Raw genomic sequence first — 23,194 nt, 5'->3', positions numbered from 1 at the left:
GTGAGGAGAACTCGATTTCTCTCATGAAAAGGTCACTGAATGAGAGAAAATTGGATTTAAGAAAGAAGATGTGTCTCCTGTTTGGAAGTCTTTTAAAGTGGATGTCCTTTTTTCTTCATGAAAAATTACGAGAGAAAGGCTGCCTACAGTCAATCAGCTTGTCTTGAACAGGCAGAAACAGCTGCTTTCCATTAAAGCCTTACAGTGCATCAGATAAGAAAATCAATGCAGGCCTGCTGCATGGCATGTGGACATGGGTCTGGAGAGGTGGAAGAGCCAGTGAAATGGAGGGAATATGTGTCTTCGACACGTCAGCTTTGCATGACAGGCTGGGATTTGCTTATGGACAGAAGATTTGTGCACAGTTCGATTTACAAAGCTCTCGGTCAGAAAGGATTCCCAGCAGTAATGAGATTGTCTATCAATTAAAGTTTAATTGAAAGTTGTATTAAAGTTCACTGAAATTTTATGCCTCACAGGATATCCATCATGTGGTTTACACTCTTAAACCAGCTGATTTCAGTGAAACTCCATCAGCCTGACAGATGATCTTATATAAATATATAAAATTATCATGCATGCAGTCTCTTTCAATTGGAATTTTTTTTTATCGAGAGATCACACTGATTTTGCATAAGAACTGCCATAATTATGTCATCTTCCTCCCTCCCTGTGAGTTCTGAAGGCATTCAAAGATCCATTCTCTTTTCCAACCAGTGCGGAGCTACACTCCCAGAATGTATAGTTTGACAGCTCGGTCTGGATTTTATTTATTCATGTATTTCTATGACCCAAACGAAAACGCTTCCTGGAAATTCGTCTAAAATAACATTTGCCCCCACCCCGGTCTTTTTGTCCTTTAATCCTTAAAAAACTAGAATATTCAGACTTCACTGACACTTTTAATAAAGAATTAATTTCAATGACTTTGTAACAAAAGGACATTTTTTTTTTATAGTGTACAAACAGAGTGAACGTGTGCGTGTGTGTGTGTGTGTGTGTGTGTGTGCGTGCTGCCAATTTAAGCACCCAGAATGTTGTTGGCTGAGCCCGGCTGTGATGCTCTGACTGATTATTGGTGAAGCCGGAGGAGGGGGGAGGCGATAATCCGCGCACAGACTGACCCAACCGCGCCGTCAGCAGAGCTGCGTGCAGCGGGCGTGGGGACAGCATGGATCCGCGGGGCTCGACTCGCCATTCAGATCGGTAGAAGTCCTCTGAGATTAATCGCTTGCACGCGAGTGGAGACGCGTAACGAAGACCGGAGAGTTGTGCTGTTGTCACTTTTTCTGATCACGGCTGCCGTTCCCACTGCTGGAGCTGTGTGCATTCCCATCTTTCTGATGTTGGGAGCGCAGAGTCGGGTCAGGAGCTGATCCGACGATCCGGTCATCGCTTCGGATCGTTTTGCCAGTTTCTTTGAAGCAACCCATCATTCGGTCGATTAAGGAAACGGATAAGTTCTGGATTGTTTGTCCATCAAGGGGATTATGATTTTCTCAGACATGAGTACGGGGACCAACTCCCCGAAGGTGCATCCGCCAAATGGGACGAGGTTTTACACATTTCAGGCAAGTGAACTGCGTATGGAGGTAGATTTGTTTCTTTATTATTCAATCAAAAAAAAGGTTGCTTCAATCAAAAAATATATTTTCAATCAAAAAAACCCGTTTCAATCAAAGAAAAAAAGTGTTTGAATGCAAAAATATATTTGAGACTCAAAAAAATGCATTTGAACACTATTTTTTTTTGCTTGAAAATGTTTTTTTTGATAGAAGTGAAGGTTTTTTTGTTTGAAGCAACTTTTTTGATTGAAGTATTGTTGTTTTGTGTTTGGGCCATATTATGGGTAGGACATTTGTGTCTTTATAATTCAATCAAAAAAGAAGTTGCTTCAAACAAACAAAAAATATTTTCAATAAAAAAATCACTTCAATCAAAAAATAAACCTTTTCAATCATAGAAAAAATGTTTTTGAATGCAAAAAAATATTTGAGACTCGAAAAATTGCACTTGAACACTTTTTTTTTGATTGAAAATGTTTTCTTTGATTGAAGTAATCTTTTTTGTGTTTGGACCATGTTATGGGTAGGACATTTGTGTCTTAATTATTCAATCCCAAAAAAGTTGCTTCAATCAAAAAAAAAACATTTTCAATCAAAAAAAAATATTTTCAATCAAAGAAAAAACTGTTTAAATGCAAAAAAAAAAAAAAATCATTTGAAGTGTTTTTTTTTTGATTGAACTTTCTTTTTTTTTGAATGAAGTGAAAAAAGTTTTGAAGTCGTTTTTTTTTTAAATCATTTTGACACAAACGTACCGCAGTGGGCGGGTGCTTCCCCATTGGTCAGACATGTTTGAGTGACAAGTGTCTACACCAACGACGTCTTTCTGACAAGCAAGTCATGGTCGCCACTCGCCAGCGAGCCAGGAAGCAGTGGTCAGGCAGTGGTGGAGTTGTTGGTAAGTAGATAAAACCGTATTAAAATGATTGGTGTCACGTTATTAGCCTACTCTGTTTGATATTTCGATTAAACATACAGCTTGCTAACTTAGCTCACGTTGACTAATTTGTGTGATTGTGTTAGATATCTGACGCCTCATATTGTCAGGCAGGCTAGCAGGGTGCGCTAACGGCTAATTGAATTGTTTATTTCACTTAAGTAACGTTACAGAGGCTTGCTATGTGCTAGTGCTATATTGTGTTATAATACGTAACGTCATTAGTGGTCAAACAACAGTCCACAGGCCAACTGTTGCCCACAGCGCTGCCTGTTTAGCAGCAACAGGTCATGCAGAGCCTGAGTCTATCTTCTCACACAGCCCACAGGATTACACGACGCTGAAGTTGGCATCCGATTCGCCAGCCTCCGATTCGCGCATTAAAGGGGTGGGCATAAAGGGCCATTTCACTGCTTTTTTGCATTTTGATCGACCAAAACAAGGTCCTATATGGAAACTACAAAAGTTACACTGCTCAAATCTGGATGGAATTATTCTAAAGAGGCTATAGATTCATTAAAATCTTGTTTGGGATTTGTGAAACCTTTTTCTGATTTGTAAAAATACAGAACAGGGCCATTTCACTTCTTTTTTGTTATTCTGATCACCCTGAACTGGGTCCTGTATGGAAACTACATTACTTAGACAGCTCAAATCTTGATATAATTATTCTAAAGAGGCTATAGATTCATTAAAACCTTGTTTGGGATTTGTGAAACCTTTTTCTGATTTGTGAAAATACAGAACAGGGCCATTTCACTGCTTTTTTGGTATTCTGATCACCCTGAACTGGATCCTGTATGGAAACTATATTACTTAGACTGCTCAAATCTGGATAGAATTATTCTAAAGAGGGTACAGAGTCTTTAAAACACATTTTATTATTTGTGAAAACTTTATTTGGTCATTGAAAATTCAAAAAGTTCCTCTGAGCTTTCTTTCTTCTTTTCATTTGGACCATCCAAAACCAGAACCTGTATGAAAAATGATTAAATATGGGTTTAATCATTGATCACATGATATAAATGATATCAAACACACTTTAGAATTTGTGAAACCTTTCTTTGTCCCAAAATTCACAGGAGTCCTCGCCTCTCCATGTTCATTTTAATTTCCATGAGGATCTCCTGTCTTTCACTACATAGGAAAAAGAAAAAGTTCATGCATTTTACGTCACTAACTACTTACAAGAGTCTTCTTTACTTGTTGACTTTATTATCATGTTCTTTTATCTAGAAACAATGACTTCTCTCACCTTTCTTCCATCTGCCCGTGGTCAACCTCTGCCACCGATTCAATCCGTTTCATTTTTCTGACTACTTCCAGAGCCTTTATTGTTGCCTGCATCAGACATCCCATAGTCCAACCATTAATATGCTCTATTCTGTATTGGATGCTTTGATGAAATCTGCATCACACATTTATTGCTGTCATCTCATGAATCTTTCCACTAACATGTGCTATCATTTCAGACCCTGCTTGTCTTCTCCTGCTCCCATCATAGTCATCTTACCTCCCATCTGAGTGCAGACAGGACCTTCTTCATCCCATTATTAACACTATCTTAGATACTGTACCACAACTTCCTGATTATATCGTCTATCAAACCTGTAGTATTTTGCCATTATGTGTTATGTGCACTGATGAATTGGATATTAAACATTACATTTTGCTGTTAGAGTTCACCCTATACCAGACAATTTGTGAATGTAAGGTTGAAATACATTTACTTAATCAAGATTTGTCTTTCTGGAATGTTGAAGATGTCTTTTGGGTTAAACTATTTCTTCATATCTCCAAGTGGTTGCCAGTGAGAAATAAACTTCTTGTTAAGTTGTTGTAATATAGATAGAACAGTGTGTAGTTTGGTCAGTTAAAAATGTGTAGTGTTGTTGTGGCTCCAGAGTAGAGTAAAATAAATTACAATGGGAAAATGGGCTACTGTAATGAAGGTAATCTTCATTACTGACTTTTGGTCTTTGAGGTCACATGAGTAGTATTTTTAATAATGTGGCATAAATAAATTGTCAAATGTTTTATTGAATGTGTATATTAACAACAGGTGGGTGTGCAGGTCCTGTGTTGCCCTCAGCGGGGAGTGAGGGGGGACCAGGCCTGTAAAGGGAAACATCCAGTCAGTTAGTAGCCTGAAATGCTCTGTGATAAGGATACGTGTAGCTAAAGGATGTGATAAACTGTGAGGTGACTATGCTGTTTGGAATGGTGAATTCTGAAATTTGTGTGTAAAGTCATTCACCTATGTCTCCTCTCCAGGGTGCTCAGTCAAAAGAGTCCCTACATTCAGTCTGCAGCGTTTGAAGGTTCCGGGTCGTACCATGTGCTGATTAGTGTAGGGGGGAGTGCACCAGAATCAGTTAGGGGAAGTCTTTGGTAGATTTGGTACTTTTGTTTAGACATGCTAGGAATTGATTGATTTTATAATAGAGGGTAAATGTATTTTAAGGTTTTTGTGTGTTGTTGTTATGGGGATGTGTAATGGGAGGAGCAGAATCCCCTACGGGTTTGGTTGGTGGAGCCAGAGTAGGATATAAGGCTGCCAGTTGGACCACGTGAGAGAGTTGGTCCTGTTACTACGAATGCTGCTAGGACCACAGTGCTCCTGGTCCGCAGTATGTGTCCATGTTAAAGTGTATGATTGATGTAAATGTTGGTGAATAAAACACCCGGTTGGTTCATCACTACCTCTGCCTCAAGTCTCCTACCTTGCGTATCCAGCTGCTACATGGCCATCCTAACAGATACATATGTCCATGTACAGTATTCTAAATCATGTAAGCACAACCTAATGATTACTGTTGGTCTTAAAGCTATGGTAGGTAATCCTAGAGAGCTAGCAAGAGAGCTAGCAAGATTCGAAAGTGTCCACTCCTCTAAGCTCCACCCCCCCCTCCCCATTCCGTCAGTGCTTCATCCAAAGCCGGTGGAACCGCATGCGCACATGGAGCAGGGAGCCGGCAGAGGGGGGCGTAGGCAGAAAGCAGAGGCATCTGATTGGTTTTTTGTAGGCGACCAATCCGTCAGCTTTTTCTCAGTCCTGCAGCTGCCACAGAGGTCTGATTATTTTCGTCCCTTTTTCTAAATACATCTTGTATAGATTTCTCTCAGGATAGACGGACCATTTCACCCAGTATTACAAAATGTGTTTCTGAACAGGATTACCTACCATGTCTTTAACCACCCATTATTTTACATTAAATATGTCAAATAAAATTAATTTTTATTTTCTTGACGTGTCTTGTAAAATGGCAACTGGAAACAAACTTTAGCCAAATAGACAGTTTTTAATCTCATTATTACAATGGCAGGTTATCACATTCACAAATAGGCTAAAGGGCTGCAAAGCAAAGACAATGTTGAACAGTTGTTTTACAGACATCTAAGATAGTGTTAATAAAGGGATGAAGAAGGTCCTGTCTGCACTCAGATGGGAGGTAAGATGACTATGATGGGAGCAGGAGAAGACAAGCAGGGTCTGAAATGATAGCACATGTTAGTGGAAAGATTCATGAGATGACAGCAATAAATGTGTGATGCAGATTTCATCAAAGCATCCAATACAGAATAGGGCATATTAATGGTTGGACTATGGGATGTCTGATGCAGGCAACAATAAAGGCTCTGGAAGTAGTCAGAAAAATGAAACGGATTGAATCGGTGGCAGAGGTTGACCACGGGCAGATGGAAGAAAGGTGAGAGAAGTCATTGTTTCTAGATAAAAGAACATGATAATAAAGTCAACAAGTAAAGAAGACTCTTGTAAGTAGTTAGTGACGTAAAATGCATGAACTTTTTCTTTTTCCTATGTAGTGAAAGACAGGAGATCCTCATGGAAATTAAAATGAACATGGAGAGGCGAGGACTCCAGTGAATTTTGGGACAAAGAAAGGTTTCACAAATTCTAAAGTGTGTTTGATATCATTTATATCATGTGATCAATGATTAAACCCATATTTAATCATTTTTCATACAGGTTCTGGTTTTGGATGGTCCAAATGAAAAGAAGAAAGAAAGCTCAGAGGAACTTTTTGAATTTTCAATGACCAAATAAAGTTTTCACAAATAATAAAATGTGTTTTAAAGACTCTGTACCCTCTTTAGAATAATTCTATCCAGATTTGAGCTGTCTAAGTAATGTAGTTTCCATACAGGACCCAGTTCAGGGTGATCAGAATACCAAAAAAGCAGTGAAATGGCCCTGTTCTGTATTTTCACAAATCAGAAAAAGGTTTCACAAATCCCAAACAAGGTTTTAATGAATCTATAGCCTCTTTAGAATAATTCCATCCAGATTTGAGCTGTCTAAGTAATGTAGTTTCCATACAGGACCCAGTTCAGGGTGATCAGAATACCAAAAAAGCAGTGAAATGGCCCTGTTCTGTATTTTCACAAATCAGAAAAAGGTTTCACAAATCCCAAACAAGATTTTAATGAATCTACAACCTCTTTAGAATAATTCCATCCAGATTTGATCAGTGTAACTTTTGTAGTTTCCATACAGGACCTTGTTTTGGTCGATCAAAATGCAAAAAAAGCAGTGAAATGGCCCTGTTCTGTATTTTCACAAATCAGAAAAAGGTTTCACAAATCCCAAACAAGGTTTTAATGAATCTATAGCCTCTTTAGAATAATTATATCAAGATTTGAGCTGTGTAAGTAATGTAGTTTCCATACAGGACCCAGTTCAGGGTGATCAGAATAACAAAAAAGAAGTGAAATGGCCCTGTTCTGTATTTTTACAAATCAGAAAAAGGTTTCACAAATCCCAAACAAGATTTTAATGAATCTATAGCCTCTTTAGAATAATTCCATCCAGATTTGAGCAGTGTAACTTTTGTAGTTTCCATATAGGACCTTGTTTTGGTCGATCAAAATGCAAAAAAGCAGTGAAATGGCCCTTTATGCCCACCCCTTTAATGCGCGAATCGGAGGCTGGCGAATCGGATGCCAACTTCAGCGTCGTGTAATCCTGTGGGCTGTGTGAGAAGATAGACTCAGGCTCTGCATGACCTGTTGCTGCTAAACAGGCAGCGCTGTGGGCAACAGTTGGCCTGTGGACTGTTGTTTGACCACTAATGACGTTACGTATTATAACACAATATAGCACTAGCACATAGCAAGCCTCTGTAACGTTACTTAAGTGAAATAAACAATTCAATTAGCCGTTAGCGCACCCTGCTAGCCTGCCTGACAATATGAGGCGTCAGATATCTAACACAATCACACAAATTAGTCAACGTGAGCTAAGTTAGCAAGCTGTATGTTTAATCGAAATATCAAACAGAGTAGGCTAATAACGTGACACCAATCATTTTAATACGGTTTTATCTACTTACCAACAACTCCACCACTGCCTGACCACTGCTTCCTGGCTCGCTGGCGAGTGGCGACCATGACTTGCTTGTCAGAAAGACGTCGTTGGTGTAGACACTTGTCACTCAAACATGTCTGACCAATGGGGAAGCACCCGCCCACTGCGGTACGTTTGTGTCAAAATGATTTAAAAAAAAAACGACTTCAAAACTTTTTTCACTTCATTCAAAAAAAAAGAAAGTTCAATCAAAAAAAAAAACACTTCAAATGATTTTTTTTTTTTTTTGCATTTAAACAGTTTTTTCTTTGATTGAAAATATTTTTTTTTGATTGAAAATGTTTTTTTTTTGATTGAAGCAACTTTTTTGGGATTGAATAATTAAGACACAAATGTCCTACCCATAACATGGTCCAAACACAAAAAAGATTACTTCAATCAAAGAAAACATTTTCAATCAAAAAAAAAGTGTTCAAGTGCAATTTTTCGAGTCTCAAATATTTTTTTGCATTCAAAAACATTTTTTCTATGATTGAAAAGGTTTATTTTTTGATTGAAGTGATTTTTTTATTGAAAATATTTTTTGTTTGTTTGAAGCAACTTCTTTTTTGATTGAATTATAAAGACACAAATGTCCTACCCATAATATGGCCCAAACACAAAACAACAATACTTCAATCAAAAAAGTTGCTTCAAACAAAAAAACCTTCACTTCTATCAAAAAAAACATTTTCAAGCAAAAAAAAATAGTGTTCAAATGCATTTTTTTGAGTCTCAAATATATTTTTGCATTCAAACACTTTTTTTCTTTGATTGAAACGGGTTTTTTTGATTGAAAATATATTTTTTGATTGAAGCAACCTTTTTTTTGATTGAATAATAAAGAAACAAATCTACCTCCATAACTGCGTAGCTTTCCTCCTAATGTCAGAGACTCTTCTTTTAACTCTGTGTATTTGCTGTCAGCCCGTTACTTTATGAGAAAAGCATGCATTCTGGCTTTTATTTTGGGGCGTGTTATGTAATACTTTGTTTCAGGAGCAGTGAGTGGAAGGTGTTTCCCACCTGCATGCGTGATTTGTCTCGCACCGTGACCGCCTGGCCCTCATTTTTCCACGACTTTAAAAGCAAAGTGAATAGCTGCGCGCAAAGTTGCATGAGCACAAGAAATAACAATTATTAAGTGATCCTTACAGGCTCTGCAGACCTCACCTCCTCTGAAATGATAGATGGAATAAAGAATTTAACACCTTGGTAAATAAAGCATCTGAGAAAGGAATCACCAGAGCTCACTACCATGCGTAGGGATTTTACATTGTTAATGATAAGCCCGTTGTATTTCTGTGTTGACTCCAGGTCTATATTTCTTTGGATTCAGTTCAATCTCCCTGCTTTCAAACAACAGATATCACATTGCCCAACATTGATTACTGTCGGAGCATATCCAGCTCTACCCAGAGCCGATGCATGCGTGGAAGTGAGGCCCTGTCAGTTAGTATTGACTGAATACGCATTACTCTCTTGTAAGCAAGCCAGTATTTTCTGCTTTATTGTGGGTGGATGGAAGACAGGAAGGACTTATTTTTTTCTTTCTTTTTTCCCCAAGACTGAGATTTTATCATCATTTACAGCAGTCTTTAAGAGTCTGCTGGTACCTCTGCCTCTTAAAAGGGATATTAGGCGGTGATGGTTAATATTCATGCATCCAGGTGCCATGAGCTTGCTTTTTAAGTCAGAGCTTTACTGAAGCTTATTGGTTGCTTTTTTTTTTCCAAGTGATAACAGAGGCTCAGTTTTAGATGAAGTGTTTGTGGAGAAATAGGCTTGCCTCATCAGTCAAATCACAATCTGGGCTGGCAACAGAGCACTGTCTCATCCCCTTCTTGCAAGTTTTTTTTTTTTTTTAATATATTCGTTTGGCTGTTTACCAATGACGCCTAATTTAAAGGTAAGCAAAGAATAAAGCCGAGGGCCCAGGAAAAGCTCAACAAGCTGGCACTGTGTCATTATCTTTTGTAAATCATTTCGGCGAATATATCATTCACATGCCCTCTAACTATGAACTGCTGTGGCTTAAACATTTGAAGATTTTCCTCTCCCATCTTTGTCTGGAGCATCATAACCTGAGCTTTACCTTCTCATGTCACATGATGACGTAAGTAGGCTCCCCGAGGGCTCGTACCCGTTGAAAGAGGCTGATATAAAAAAAAAAAAATAAATCAAAGCCATCCTGACTCAAAGACTGTGGTTCCAGGAAATCCCCATAAGATGAATGGCAGGGAGTCACTACTGGGGCGCTCAGAACCCTTGTTCTTCCATCCTTTTGGTTGATATAACTCTTATCATGCTGTAGACATTGTTTCTTCCCCAGTACAGCAAGACAGTTGCTCTCAGACTGTTAACCAGAAATGATATTCATTTCTATCTGACTGCCCTTCCTAGTTTGTATTTTTAAATTGGTTGAGGCAAATTGAATGAACTTGCAAAGCAGGTACCTCTTCAAGATTCAGCTGCTCTTTCAGGCTGACGGAGTTATTCAATTTCTTTAGTATTCATCTCCAAGTTCTGTAAACATGTACCCAGAGTTTGCTTAGTTTTTGATCTTGCTAATCTACCTCACAGCTGTGTCTACAGCCTCTGTATCTCTCTCCAACTAAACAATATTTATTCCAAGGCAGCAGAGATAAGAATTAGATAGACCTTGCCTTTTTTTCTTCTTCTAATCTGTAGTTTTATGGGAAACTTTGCCTTGTTTAATCTCTCCAAACCGTTAAAAATTGGATGAAAATACTCCCAGTTCGATCAATAATTCTAAAATACCCCATACATCTTTTTCTTTATTCTGCTCCGTAAGAAAAAAAAAAAAGCATTAATATTGGGACATAAGAAATGAGGGGTTTACCATAAACATGAGGATTCTGCAGCCATGCTAGCAACTCTGTCGGGGACTCTTAGAACGATGCATGAAGCATGATTAAGATATTTTAACAGATACAGGTTGGGTAGCACTGTGAGTGGTATGGAACAGAAATTAGGCAATTGTGTAAAGAAGCAGTAAAGTGGTGAAGCTTTCACCCCTTTATCCAACCAGGTTGGATTTTTAGATCAGGAGGATTTCCTGGGGAGAGTTCCTGTTGAAATGTCACTCAAAGAACTTGGGTCAAGAACTTCCTACTTCAAATTGAAGGTAGCCATTGGGTAAAAAAAAAAAAAAGTTTTAGGAGCTGAATGTTAACATTATTATACCTTTGTAGTCACTATAAGAATGGTAACATGCTTGTTTGTGGTATGTACAATAAATGCCACATTAAGAACCATTGATTTGCACTAAAAGCAAGTTCTGCTCATTTTAATCTGACTTGGCACTTGGTCTTAAACTATACACAAAGTTACAAGGCTTACATAGAAATACCTTGATCTTCTCTGTGCCTTTTCGTGTGTATATCTGTTGGTGTTAATATGACATTAATCAAAATATCTCCTTTGGGAGAAGACTTGTTCACAGTGCTACTGGTTTAAATTAGTTGGCTCACAGCAGAGTCTTGGCTTCTTAGTCTCTTTGATGTGTTGCAAGCTCAGTGCTCAGAACAGGACTTTGCTGCCCTGTGAAGTCATAGAGCTATGTTGAATACCTCTGCTGGTCGCCATTATTAATGTAGGTAGTGTTCATGTAATGTCATCATCGCACAGCACTTTAACTCGTGTGAGAACAACTCTGAAGAGCAGGGATACCCACATCCGGTCCTCGAGGGCCACAGTCCTGCAGGTTTTAGATGTTTCCCTGTTTCAACATACCTGATTCAGATGAAATGGATCTCTTCAAAAGATTGTTAAGTTCTGCACAAGCCTGCTGATAATGCATTGATCTGAATCAGGTGTGTTGAAGCAGGGAAACGTCTAAAACCTGCAGAAGAGCGACCCTCGAGGGCCAGATGTGGGTGTCCCTGCTGTAAAGAAACTATGCACACAGTAGTTCTGTTCAATGGATTATTTTTCTAAGGAGATGAAGCTTACTGTCTGAATCCAGACAGTTGGAATAAAAAAAATTATTCTTTAATGGAATTTTTCACTTTTATCATCACAATATATATGGTTACACCTAACCAGGCTCTGTCAACTAATTCCTTTCAATATTGTTCAGCGTTCTTTGTGGGATTTAATACTTGTTTTAAATGCAAACAAAAGTCACAATGTTCTTGTTAAGGGCAAAATTAATATTCAGTCTTGGATCAAGCACCATCATTCAGGGCTTAGGACCTGAGTCCGCTTAATACAAATGCAAAGAAATTCTAAGCAGTGATGGAATGATTGAAAAATCTAAGGTTGAAACTTTGTTTTTCCTTTTGAATCAAGTCTTGCCTTTTCTTGGAGGCCAAGAGCAGATTCGTAGCTACCACCTCGCTTTTTTGATTGGTGATATCGTACATGATCCACATAGATTTTCAACGCTTACATGCATTAGACACTGGATACCACAGAGGGTCCTTACAAACCTGAAAACCTGTGCTTACCATAGCTTGTTGTACTCTGCTTACCTGCAGACATCTTTCAAAAGAATATGGGAAGGTATTATCGTTGATCCCAGAAATGATCCCTTCTATCTTTTCCTAAAGTCTGCATTGAGCTGTGGAAGTGAGCATTTACTGCTCCGCCTTTATGAACTTGGAGACGAGCATATTTGACAATGAATATTTTTTATCTGACTTATCCACGTTTTTGTATTTTAAGGTTCAAGGTTTTTATTTGTCACTTGCAAAGAAAGAGGTAGTTATAAAGGGATAAATTAGACTTGTAAGCAGCAGGGCAATAGTAGTGCAATAATATCCGAATGAATTGCAGAGTGCTTTAGAGATTTTAAAATAAACAAGTGACTATGGAAGAAACATAAATCGAATGTTTTCCTTTTGTATTAAGTCGTTTACAGTGAAGTGTGTGCAGGTAGAAACTTGGCGTGTCTATTGTTTATCTCACAATACCCTGCCTGACGGTTTAGGTTGAGCTTCCTGTAAAATGACACGTAATTATTTCCTCGTGTTTGTCCTTGGGTTTCAAATTAGCACTGCATGTGATTAGTCTTTAGTTAACATGCCTTTACCGTAAAAGCCTCTCTCTTCTTCCATCTAACATGCATTGTTTTCCCTGGAACCGTAAATATGACCCTGTCTCCTCGAGCAATAGAAGGCATTATTACATGGGGAGGTTCATGCTGTTGAGTTAATTGAAAGAAACTGCATAATAAGGCGAGGGTAACACTGACAATGCAATCTAATTAGGGTTTAGGCAAAGTCGTTCCAAAGTTGGCTGTCAGATATGTATCACTTTGCTGTAAGATACGAAACAAGTCCTCCGGTCATATATGCCGTTCACTAACACCCATCAGTAAGGCTTATAATGGTGTCCTGTAAAGTACTACCCCAACAAGCGACAGAGAGGAGATATCATATGAATTTGAGTGGCCCTGTTGTGCATGCCAATTTGTGGGTTGCCTTGTTTACGTGTAAACACCACTTGAAACGGTCTCATTTTCTGGTTGGTTTTAGAAAATAACATCACTTGATTGGGATTTCAAATCAAAACAACTTGGCTCGTGGTTAGAAAACACTCACACTTGGGACTAGAAAAAAACATACTTTTTACAACCTGACCATACCATCATGGGTGCCATATTTGCTTTTCACATGCAGCTGCTCTCTCAACCACTAGAGGTCACATATTCCTTTGACGTACCTGTTGACCGTATGTGCTTGGATGAACAAATGCCACATTTGTACACTTTGGGGAGGGGAACGGTCTCAGCAAAGAGAATAGGAATTAAACAAGTTAGTTTTCCTTGCACTCCTTTGCTTTGAAATGGCATCTTTTACCTCTAAGGCTGCATGCCTGCAGGAGAATTTGACAAAAAATGCTGCTGTTCTGGATAGTTTGTCTACAAGTTTTTGCACACAGTGGTTTGTTTGAGCCCAGTCACAACTGAGGCCATCTCTTCTTAATCAAACAATTAAGGCCTGTCTTTCTGCTTCTCCTGTCTGACAGAGGGTTTTTGTTCAGGTCTTACAGAAAGACAAATGACATGTCTGCATATGCTGATTTAAAAAGTGATGCTTCTTCACTTTGTGCTTCTCTTCATCAGGTCAGGTAGAACTGTTGTTGTATGCTACTTAAGCTGAGTACAGGCATGGCTTAGAGCCTCTTATTCAGTGTTATATCTTTCGATGCATATATCATCTGTCTTCTTGTACTTTCACACTTGCACAATGTGCAGCCTTACAGCCATGTTTATACTGTTGGGCCAAAAGCAGGCAAACAAGTGAGTGCCAGCTGTCACTTCCAGTCCTGAAGTAGGGCTTGATCGAGGCTCCCTCAGGACCTGTGGCCAGGGCTGACACCTTCGGGCCAGACAGGCCTACACTGCAATGATGTGGTGTCAAAGGTGGGGTTTTCTGGGTTGAGATTGGGAGACCTGGTGCTCGGTAACATTAAAATTCAGCAGCTCACGAACTTGCTTTTTTCTTTTGGTCCTAACCCTCTGCATTGCAGAATGTACTGCAAGCCTTCGGAGACTGAACTGTAAGCAGCTCGACAGTGTCTGCCTTAATTGCAGACCACCCTGGACGTTGCTCGGCTGCATTATGTTCAGATTCAATCATTGTGTTTTTCCATCAATAATCTATTTGGCAGCTAATTTATTTTTTATTAAACTGCAAAATAATTCAGCTGACTGACAGTCATAGTTGGTTTTATTTTTACCCAAAGCTTCATGTAAGTATATCCTACATGGACGTCTCTGTGTGTTAACTCTGCATTTTAATGTTCATCTGTTTGCAGTTGTAGGGCTTCAGTTTTCTGACATGGTTGGTACGATATCTGCGCTGTATTTTTTTCAGCAGCACATGGTCATTTTGGCTACGAGGTAGGCTTATTATGGTACATTTTTATGTATCATAATGATTTATTTATTTGTTTTTTCAGTTAAAAAATGCACTGCTAGAGCTGAAAGTTAGGATCGTATTTTTTCTTCTTTGAGTGATTTTAGACGATACAGTCAAGGTCAGAGCATAAATTTCTTGGAGGAGTGCTGGTATGTGAGTATTTTCTTCTCTGGAAATGTTAAACTGAATATTTTGTGCCCTCTGATTGTGGCTTAAACACAAAAACAAACTATTTGCATATGTTGACCTGAGGTCTAGAAACATGGTAATTTGAGCTGAGCTGAATAATCCCAATACCAATATTAATCTTTAAGGGAGATCATTTTTTTGCCTGCATCTGTAGCAATTTTATGATGTTGAATGATTTTTGAAAGATTTGCAGTTATTTCTGTACTCTCCATCTTTGTTTAACATATTGTGGACTATAAATGACCTCTTGTCTATGTAGTGCCAACGCTTAATCTTGGAAATCCCCATTTGTGTTGTACGATGACAGATCAAATGCAAAGTCCTGCCCCCTTTGATATCCCTGCGTGTGCATCAAACAGAAGGTGGTGACATCACTTGTCACATGACGCCATAATGATGCTGCAGGTTGATCGGTAGGAAACGTGGAAGCTTTTCCACTGGCTGTGCATCAGTCTGATTACCAGAACTATTTCTGTTGCAGTTCCTATTTTTGTTGTGATCTGTATTGCACTGTGAACATGTGTGGATGTAACCATGGTAACGTGCATTAAAAACACACAAGGCTGCAACTAGAAAAGACGGGAGAGACAAGCAAAAATGATAACGATGCATCGGCCATGTGCACAGCCCTGCGCACACACAACCCACACAGTAACGACACCCAGCTGTGGGCGCAGCCCCCCCCCAGCTCTCTTACCCAGCCTACACCCTGTCACACACTCCCCCTCCCTTCTTCACATGCCCCACCCTCCCTGTGTCATGTGTTCAGGGATGGATGATGAAACAAGAAAAGGTGGTGTTATGCAAAATGGTACAAACACCACAAATAGACAGATTGGAGTCAAACTGCTTGACCTTTTATGTTATGCACTGGCACATTTTAATTGCTTACAAATATCCTCACCAACAGACACTTGCACAGTCCTCATTTTTGGTGTTGGTTTCCTGCCCCTGGTCTCCTGAGTGATATGTGTGCGTGTGTATTTATATATATATATATATATATATATATATATATATATGTGTGTGTGTTTATTGTGGGCATTTGTCCTATTTTCTTGGTCTTTTTTTAATCAGCCCTCGTGCGTTTAAAATCTGGCCAGGGCAGATGGAGAAGGGAGTTTGACCCACTTTGATGGATTCCACAGCGATTAAAAGGATGAGCGTGCTTTCGAAAGCAAGAGGCCCCTGTATACCAGGGTGTGTTGTCGTAGGTTTGTGTGCGTGTGTGGAAAAAGTGCAGAAAACCGACAGTATTCCCTCACTTTGTGGTTAACTTTGTTGCTGCTATGGAAGTTGTGACCATACAGGAACAAGACATTGGACGGACTTAACCGATCTTTGAGTTATTTCCAGGCTTGTTCAAGCCAAGTCCTGCGTCTCCCTCAGTCTCAAAGTAAACTTGAGGCTAAGTGGAAGGGACTTTTTTTTTTTTTTATATATATATATATATATATATATATATATATATAGCAAGGTTCTCCAATACCATTTTAGAATTCCCTTCACATGGCCGAATATTAAGATTAACAGATTCCCATCATCTGTTAATCTTACAGTGTGTTATCATCCAGAGTTAGCATATGTTGAACAGTAGAGCATGTTTAATACTTCACAGAGATGGTGCACTTTCACAGACATGCTCACATGCACACTACACAGCACAGATCCCAAAGAGATTTTAAAGTGGAGTAGGCTGCGCGCACAGGACAAGCCACCGACTTCAATATACTTTAATAGGGCAACAACCTCTCTTTATTGATGCAATACTGATGTAACCCTTTGCCTGGCTTACTACAGCAGTCTGATCTCATGTATCCAGCTATGTGGACTTGAAAGGCTGAGTGTGTTACTTCACAGAATCCAAAGTTTTGCGCTTCTCTTTTCTTCCTTTCTGGGGTGAACTCGAACCAGGACTAAACCGTCTACCTTTCTGTGTGTTTTGACAAATGACTGAAAGATTTTTATTTCGGTTGTCGTCGCATTTTCAAAGAAAACCTTTGACCTGATAAGGAACAGAATGTGACTGGGCTCAGGTGGCAAGAGAGGGAAATTACAGTGTTGTGAATCATGGTGCAATCTTTTCTATCACAGCTCTGATCACCTCACTCAATAGCCATTGACATTTCAACAAGATTCAGTGCTCATCCACCAAGTTACCTCTTTTTCAATATAGGTTGCAGTCGTGACACAATGAAGTCGAGCTGCAATTACCCTTTTTTTTTTTATTTTTTTTTTTTACCTCTTTTCAATCTAACAGTCTTCCTCCCTCAAGCACTTGCTAAGGTGAACACATATAATGTCCCCATTCTGCCTGTTCTGTGGTGCACATCAAAACAGGGTCATATCCCGGCCTCGCCCATGTGAGAGCCTCATCGTCAGCATATTTGTCACAGCTGCTGCCTTACTCTTTTCTCCGTCTTCAGCTGCAAATGTGCATAAAATGAGACTTATTTAGAGCACTAAGGAAGTTGCAGATGTAGGCAGCAAATAAGAGTTTCAGGTTAAGAAGGTAGAACCTGCCTCATGTCGGTATATATTGGCATTCTTGCTGACACTGCTGAAAATGTAAGTTTAAGTGGAATTCTGAATTTTTGATGTGTGGATTAAATTTTTGGTTCATCCGAAAATAAAAGGTATAGAAATGATTCTCTCCCAATAATTCCAGCCCTAGTCTTGGTGTTCTCTTGGGTCCGTTTATGTGGTTCATTGATATTCAGACCTTGTAGGCAGAGGCTTCCAAATGATTTCTCCGAGCTTGCATTGTTAACACTAAAGGAGTGACTTTAAAGAACAGAAGGAGCTCAGAAACTGTCCTTTTGTCCTTGTTTATTTTGCGCCGGTCGCTTCGCTGACTGTGGAGCAGTCGTATTCCACAGACATCGTCCACTCAGCTGATATCTGACTTTTCCTTCAGTCTCTCCATCTGGGGAAATGGACATTCATTCTATGTGGTGCTGAAACTGGAGCACCAATCCATAAGGCACCCCTCTATGGCCGTTTAATTTTATAGCTCCAACGTGCTCCATAATGGAAGCAGTGGGATGTGAATGTCTCAGGACTTCCCATATTCCATCATTAACTCTACATCTCCGTCCCTTTGTCTTACGACCTCCTTTCCTGCTCTCTGATTGTAACGTACATTTCAATTTTATCTCAACAACCCATCAGTGTGCTGCACGGATTAAAGGGCAATCCATTTAGAGTGCTGTGACCTTGTGTTTCCAGTTTACTATCAAAGCAATTCATTCACCGCAAGCCTCTCAAAAGCCTGCTGTGTGGGACTTCATCAGTTCAGAAATTCCGTGTTTCTTTCACTAATGCTCGCTTTGTAACATAATGTTTCGCCTGCAGTCGTGCTCATAAGACTGTACAATATGCAGAGGCCTTTGTGAATAATGCAGTGGCAATAAAATCTTTGCTACCTTCAAATATACCACCTCTGACTGTCCTTTCTTTTTACTGTTGCTGCCTCTCTGTGTGTGCATGCTTATCATAGCAAAGCCACGCTGTACAGTCGACCCAACAACATTAATTTTGATCTAGTTTATTTCTCACTTAGATTGCAGTGGTCTCCAAAGGCGGATTGGTTATAAACAGTAGTTCTTATAAGTAGAAGCCATCTTTTAACAACACTGCTGGAGTCGAAAGTAATTGAGTCATCATTTGGTGTCTTCATGGCCTTTCTTTCTCTTGAGTCGCATTGTAGTTGTACTCCAAAATCTGTGTGATCTCTGGGCTGTGACCTTTTGCCATAGGTTTAAACAAGCTGTCCTGTAGTCAATAGACAAATGAAAGAATGTACTAAATTAGCTCTCAGAGAAAGGATGTCAGTGCTTTATTGTTACGCATCCCGAGGCCTGTGACCTTAAGCGTCCATAACAAAGTTAAGGCAAGATAATGTGTTTTTCTTTTTGAGGCCACCAACTGTACATTCCAACTAAATTAAGGGAATGCAGTTATGTTTAAGTGAATCATGGCTATTGATTTGGGTGCATGGCGGACAGAATAGAAGCAGAGAATATGAGCAAATCTGTCTGGTCCATAAAGAAGTAGGAGGACTCATGGTTTATGTATGTCTTGATGTATTCATTTTAGGTCTCTCATTTCTCCTCAGGTTTTGTTTTTCACAAACATTAAATTGGATGTCCATCTGTTTCTAAGCAAACAGAAGCAGTCTTTGGATAGCTTGGCTCTCACGCAGACCCTTCGTGCTTCGTGCATCTTCGTTACACTTCGTGAGCTCGCACGAGGGTCTGGGCGCGCCTTGTTGTGCCCGAAGTCTTCGGTTACCCCATAAACGGGCCCGCCTCTATGCCTAGATCCAATCACAATCGTGGGGCGGGGTGTTAACAGGTATGACGTAGCATCCGGCGCGACAACGAACACATTCAAACACAGTACGACAACAACAATGGCGGCACGGATGCACAGTTGTAGAGCAACTCGGCTCCGCTTCGGCTTTTTGCCATGCCCTTAACGTGGCTAGCGATTCTTCCAGCCTACATATAGAGCGGTGGCATTTCAAACACACACGGCATGACCGTTGCTGGACGTCTGTCAACGTCAAACCAAGTTCAGAAAGACGTTCGCTTACGGATTTCTCGTTGGTATTTTTGTCAAAAAGCTTCTTGCTATTTGTGAGGACTCCCTTTATTCGCAGATTTTCACTGCACAGTCGACATCTATCATTTACCGCCATTGCCGGACGATTAGCTGCTGCTAGCTCCTGCTTTGCTCGCTGCTGTTGTGTTTTGTTTATTTTCCACCACAGACCGAGAGACTGGTCGCGCTCCAACGCGTCACGTCCGCTTTCGATATGATTGGTCGAAGTAGTACGTGACACACACATTGAATTCTCCAATCAGGTTCGAGGTTTTTGAATACAACCCCCGCCTACTCACAGCAGAGAACAGCTAGGCAACCGACAAAAGTCCAGATGGATGAGAAACATCCATCTGCGTGAGAACCAGGTTAGTCTTTGGAGCCCCTAGGCCTATATTCCCACTGCTGCTACCCCCCCCCCCACCCCCCCACCCCCTTTCATGCAAAATCAATACATCCGCTCGCAGACTCACGTGGGATAAACTCTATCAGTTCATCCAGCAAGAAGACTGACTCCACACTGAGCCAGCACCACCCCACCTAACGTTTTCCCGTAGTGGCTTGTTCACGGTGTGCCCCTAACGAGTTTCTGTGCTTGGAGAGCAAGCAGGGAACGTCATTGTCTCAGATCTTCACAGCTGTCCTATCCGGTGTCTGGTTGTAAACCGTCTCACCTGCTGCGGTGGCTCCAGACAAATCTAAGGAACTAAATCTAATATTTTAGGGTTTTTTTTTCTGAAAAGATTATTTATGTCAAGAGCCCTGCTGGTGAGCAGGAAGCATCTGTCTTTTCAGTCCTTTAATGAAAGTGAAAAATGTTACAGCTGGCAAAAAGACTGAAGAGGACCGGGAGACGGGGAACTGGGGAGTTTGTGAGCCACTTTAGCACGGCGCAGCACTTCTTACACGGCAAGTTATTGAGGGATAGATTGGATTGTCTACTTTTTAAGAATCTAATTGTGTGAAGAACTGATGGTCCTGGCATCGTGGTCCCCCAGCCAAGTGTCTCACAGCTTACAGATTCTGATCATAAAACAATGGCTCAGATCACGTGTACTTTTCTAGACATATCAACTGCACCACTTCTCCCTGCTGCTCATAATATGGTAATTGTGGTGTTGAGTCAGTCTATATTTATTGGAATTTTGTTTAGTTTGGAGATATTAAAACCCATATTGCAGTTAAATAACCACCTTTAATTTACAAATGAAGTATTCTCAACATAGACAATCCACAAATGTATATTTTTTGTCATGGTCTGTGATAAACTGAGTGTGAAACACACAGTTTTCATCTTTACAGAACACCTTTGCTTTCATGCTACGGGCTGCAGCTATTGAGCTCCTCTTTCTGTAGCACTTCATCTTGAACGTTACTTTATAAATGTCTGACAGCCTTTTATTGGCTGTCTGGAGGTTGTTTGCCACTGTACTACAGGTTAAGTGTGTGGTCAAGTACCTCTTGTGCTGCTACAAGACTGCAGCCGAGTGCTTTAGAAGCTGCACTGTTTCCCTTTTGAACCTGAGATGGTTTGTAAGTAATCAAAGATCCATAACCATTAATTTCAGCTTCTGCATTTAATTTGTTGTCGGCAGCGTTTTTGTTTCACTTTTGATCATACTTCTGCCTCTAAATAAACATCTTATATGAGATGTATGTATGAGAAATGAGCCATCTTATTTTTGGAAAGTGAAAGCGATATATTTCTTGAAGGTTTCTTGGTGAAGTACAAGAAACTCCTGGACTCCAGATTTGATGGCCCGTTTGTCCTAAATATGTCTCCCCGGCTCTAATAAGCCTTAAACCAACACAAAACAGGCCACGGACTGGTGTTGGCTTTGTGATCTATGATAATGTAAGCTGACAGCTAGCCCGGCATGGTGTGGCTCTGACGAGGCCCTGCAGGCCCTTCCAGCCCTCGCTGACGGAGGGAGCACCACCTGCCACATGACGGTCACTTTCACAGAGGCTATGCCCATCGTGCAAAGACCTCAGCATCCACCCTCGGTTGCCGTGGAGACAGTGACTGCAATTCATCTCGGCTATAACTGGTGGATTGGCTTTGCCACACCCATGGGTGTCTGGAATGAAAGACGAGGAAGGTTCAGAGGGAAAGTGGGAGATTAGTGCGAAGGAGGAGCAGCGCTACACGATCGATCAGACACCGGGCTCTCAGCTCAGATGAGAAATGTCTGATCTGCACTACCATATTTGCTATTACCGTATTAACCTTTACTCTGTGATATTTTATTGTCACGCAAGGCCATTTTGGATCATGTTTCGCTGCAGGAATTGTGCAAAGTACCTACTGATTGGAATTATTTGACAAGGTCTTCACTGAAATTTATGTACACTGTATATTATTGAGATGAAGGAGGGCTGTTCTTGTTCATCTCTCAATAAGGGGAAGGGGAAAATGAGAACAACCAATGAGGGAAACCAAAACATTCCGCAAGAGCGGAGAAGGCAGGTCACCTGAGGGTGTTGTCTGTCGTGATAGGGCAAGCAAGCACACTAAAGCAAACTCTGTGCCTTGTAAGGGAGGAGCAGGAGTAAAGGAGTCTGGGGAGAGGTGTCGGTGATGCACATGCTTCTGTCAGCTGCGTGAAAATGGACTATTTTCCCAGTACAATTCCCCAAAACTATGTCCCAATGTGGTGTTTAAGGTTTCTCCAAGTGTTAGATTTGATCTTCACCTTTGAAGTGACATTTGCAATTATCATTTGAAAATAGGCTCTGCAGGCCTTATGTTATGTCATTAATAGATTGCCGCCGGTGGACGAATAAACACAGCAGTTCCTGAGGTTGCGAATGATTACAGCTGGGATATGACTGCAACACGGATCATTATTCACAAAGCCAGAAGACCTTGCCTGGCCTGGAAATAGACTATGCATGAAGGAGCATCCTTGCTAATTTATGAACTTTCTGCAATAACTGTGTTGATCTTTGGAGGAGAGTAAGCAGTACTACCCAAGTAAAAGTGTGTATGTATAATAAGATGGGCCATAGTGATTCCAGGTGTATACGTTTCCCTATTTGTTGCACTGCATTGAATAATTCAGCTCAATCTAAGGAGCTTGTGGTCTATTTTAAAGGTTGCTATGAGTTCGAAATGCAGCTGATCAAGTATCGTAGCATTCATGTTAAATAATCTATGCAACCTAAGGAAAAAAAAAAAAACTTTCATCAATCATCTTTTATTTTTAAATTTCTCTAAATTTTAAAAGATTAATAACTGAGAATACTGACAGTCTTTTGAGTTTTGAGATTCACTTTTTCCATTTTTCTTTCATTTCTTTTTTCTTTGTCACTTTTGTAAAAGAGCATTCAGCTAAAAATCAATTCATCAGAGTAAATTTTGAAATTAAATTAAATTTTATTGGACAAGGTAAGGGATTGCTCTTTTTTGCTTGTGCTCTTATGTGACTCAGAGCCATCCTAATTTTTTGATCAATGTTTTCTTGTACATCAGCTATAAAAAAAAAAAAATATCTCATGTCATGAAGTCATGTAAACACCAGAAAGGAGTAAATATTATAGGTTATAGGAACAATGATTGAAAGGCAGGCGAGCAGAACACTCACAGAGATCTATGACATTTTATGTGCTTCAAAGTTCCCTTTCGGTTCAGTTTGTT

General features: G+C 40.0%; 1 protein-coding gene across 17 annotated transcripts in view; it reads left to right on the top strand.

The window, feature by feature from the left end:
* The window catches only part of ppfia2 (PTPRF interacting protein alpha 2), a 165,632-nt gene that overhangs the window by 59,259 nt on the left and 83,179 nt on the right, over window positions 1-23,194 (top strand). For 3 of the 17 annotated variants that reach the window (XM_075471560.1, XM_075471559.1, XM_075471562.1), the window contains exon 1: window positions 1,037-1,571. The exons of the other annotated variants lie outside the window; for them this stretch is intronic. In XM_075471560.1, the coding sequence (XP_075327675.1) occupies window positions 1,491-1,571 (81 nt within the window). In that variant the 5' untranslated portion in view covers window positions 1,037-1,490. Of the gene's footprint in view, window positions 1-1,036; window positions 1,572-23,194 lie in introns of those variants that run through there. 17 annotated transcript variants of the gene reach the window in all.

The sequence above is a fragment of the Odontesthes bonariensis genome, chromosome 8, assembly GCF_027942865.1.
Source record: "Odontesthes bonariensis isolate fOdoBon6 chromosome 8, fOdoBon6.hap1, whole genome shotgun sequence".
NCBI lineage: Eukaryota > Metazoa > Chordata > Actinopteri > Atheriniformes > Atherinopsidae > Odontesthes > Odontesthes bonariensis.
The sequence above is the reverse complement of the archived record's forward strand: the minus strand, read 5'-3'. Positions and strand labels throughout refer to the sequence as shown.